This window comes from Dendrobium catenatum, unplaced genomic scaffold, assembly GCF_001605985.2.
Source record: "Dendrobium catenatum unplaced genomic scaffold, ASM160598v2 fragScaff_scaffold_94, whole genome shotgun sequence".
In the NCBI taxonomy this organism is placed as follows: domain Eukaryota; kingdom Viridiplantae; phylum Streptophyta; class Magnoliopsida; order Asparagales; family Orchidaceae; genus Dendrobium; species Dendrobium catenatum.
In genome coordinates this window covers 373725-375596 of record NW_021318556.1, presented here as the reverse complement: position 1 = coordinate 375596, position 1872 = coordinate 373725, and the positions used below count along the sequence as shown (strand labels likewise).

Below are 1872 nucleotides of genomic sequence, written 5' to 3'. Positions count from 1 at the left end.
CGTTGAGTTTCTTCCCACCGGAGAAATTGCTAGAAACACGAGGAGTTTTAATTATCAATTATTCATCCAATTGTTTTCCTTTACCCATAATCGACATTACTATCTTCGCAACAACAGGAGATGGTTCTTTTATTGTCAAAGCACTAGACATACCAGATTTCTTCCGATCAAATTGACAAGCAGTTAATTGAGAATACAATGGAGACTGAAAGGAAGGATTCCAACGACTGAAGTAGGTCACTGAACGTTTCGCCATCAACCAAAGATCTGCCAACGAAGGAGGGAAAACAAAAGTAAAAAAAAAAAAAAGAAGTTTCTCTTTCTAGAAAACTATAGCTTCTCTCTCTAAAAGATAGAGCAACATTATTTGCCTCATTTACCATTACAATGTTTGTCAACAAACAGCCCCTTAGGTATAATTTAATCATTTGTATATGATTTGATCTTTGAACAAATATATTGAAGAAATAGAGTGGAAGATCAACTTGAAGATTTCGGGTGTTTGAATTGGAGATGGTTGAAGGTGACCGATCATCCAAGGATGATCGGAACACCAAAGCCGTTTTATATACCGTGAGTCCAATAATGTTGGATTCAAAAGGTAGATTCTCCTTCAAACGCATCTCCCCTCACAATTTTCGGATTTTAGAATCTCCTCTTGTGATCAAAGAAGGAGGTTTGTTGACAGAACACAAGCCATTGCCGGATTTTAGTAAAGGAAAAGAGGTAATTCCTTATAATTTACCTTCATCTCCTTTACCAAATTCTTTGTTTGTTGCTAATGACAAAGAAGCCTCTTCTTCAAAGAGTACATTTGTTGATATTTTGAAGAACAACAAGGATATTGACCTCAACATAAAGATTCCTAATTTTTCTTCAAATTCAGATAATTCTATTGTGTGGATCAAAAAACCACACATTAAAATCACTTGGAATAAAAATCTTGATAAGTTTGAAGATTCTAATGTGGTTCAACTGGATATTGAGAAGGAAAAATCCAATATGCAAGTTTTGAACAAATCTTTGGTGGTTAAAATCCTTGCAAAAAATGTTCCTTTCTCTAAATATTCTATTGAACTGAGAAAACAATGGAAGAATTATGGAGGATTTCATATTACCATACTTGGTCTAGATTGGCTATTATGTTCATTTCAATCTCATGAAGCCATAGAAGAAGTCCTCAATGGAGGACCTTGGTTTGTAGGAGGTTTTGCAATTGGTTTAGACAAATGGACTCCTAAATTCTCCCCTAGTTCATTAGAGGGGGTTTCTTCCCCAATTTGGGTTCGTCTTCCTCACCTACCCCTTCACTGCTGGGATGAATCCAATATCACTAGAATTGTCTATAGGATTGGAACTCCATTACTACTAGATGGCAATATGTTCAGGTGGGGAAGAAGAGAATTTGCTAGAGCATGCATCCGAGTTAATTTGAACTCTAAACTTCCTACTGGAATATGGGTTGAAGGGTTGTATGGTAGATTTTTTCAAAAATTTGAATATGAAAATCTATCTTCACTTTGTTACAAATGTGGAAGAATAGGACATATTGAATCAGTTTGTCCTAATGAGGAAGAGATTCCATCCATCTCAAACCATAGCATTAATCCTTATGGCCCTTGGATGCAAGTGAAATTCAAAAACAAAAAGAAATCATTGAAAAACCAATTCAATGCCAAGGGTATTTCAGCTGCAGTAAAATCTGGATCAAGTCTTCCTATTGAACCAGACGGTATTACTCAAACATTGGCAGACGGGAATGGTTTAAATCAGAAGATAGATCAAGCTGAAGATGCAGATTTCATTCTTCTAATGGCTCCTCTAGTTCAAAGCATGTCTTATTCAAAAAACTTCAAACTTTGGGTCCGATGA

General features: G+C 35.7%; 1 protein-coding gene across 1 annotated transcript; it reads left to right on the top strand.

The window, feature by feature from the left end:
- Positions 1-513: 513 nt before the first annotated feature.
- On the top strand, positions 514-1872 carry LOC114580194. The gene has a single exon (XM_028696879.1). It carries the CDS (start codon positions 514-516, stop codon positions 1870-1872), a length of 1359 nt encoding a protein of 452 aa, XP_028552712.1.

Bases quoted from the DNA above. Each gene is read 5' to 3' on its own strand.
- LOC114580194 (XM_028696879.1), top strand. From the start codon at position 514: ATGGTTGAAGGTGACCGATCATCCAAGGATGATCGGAACACCAAAGCC.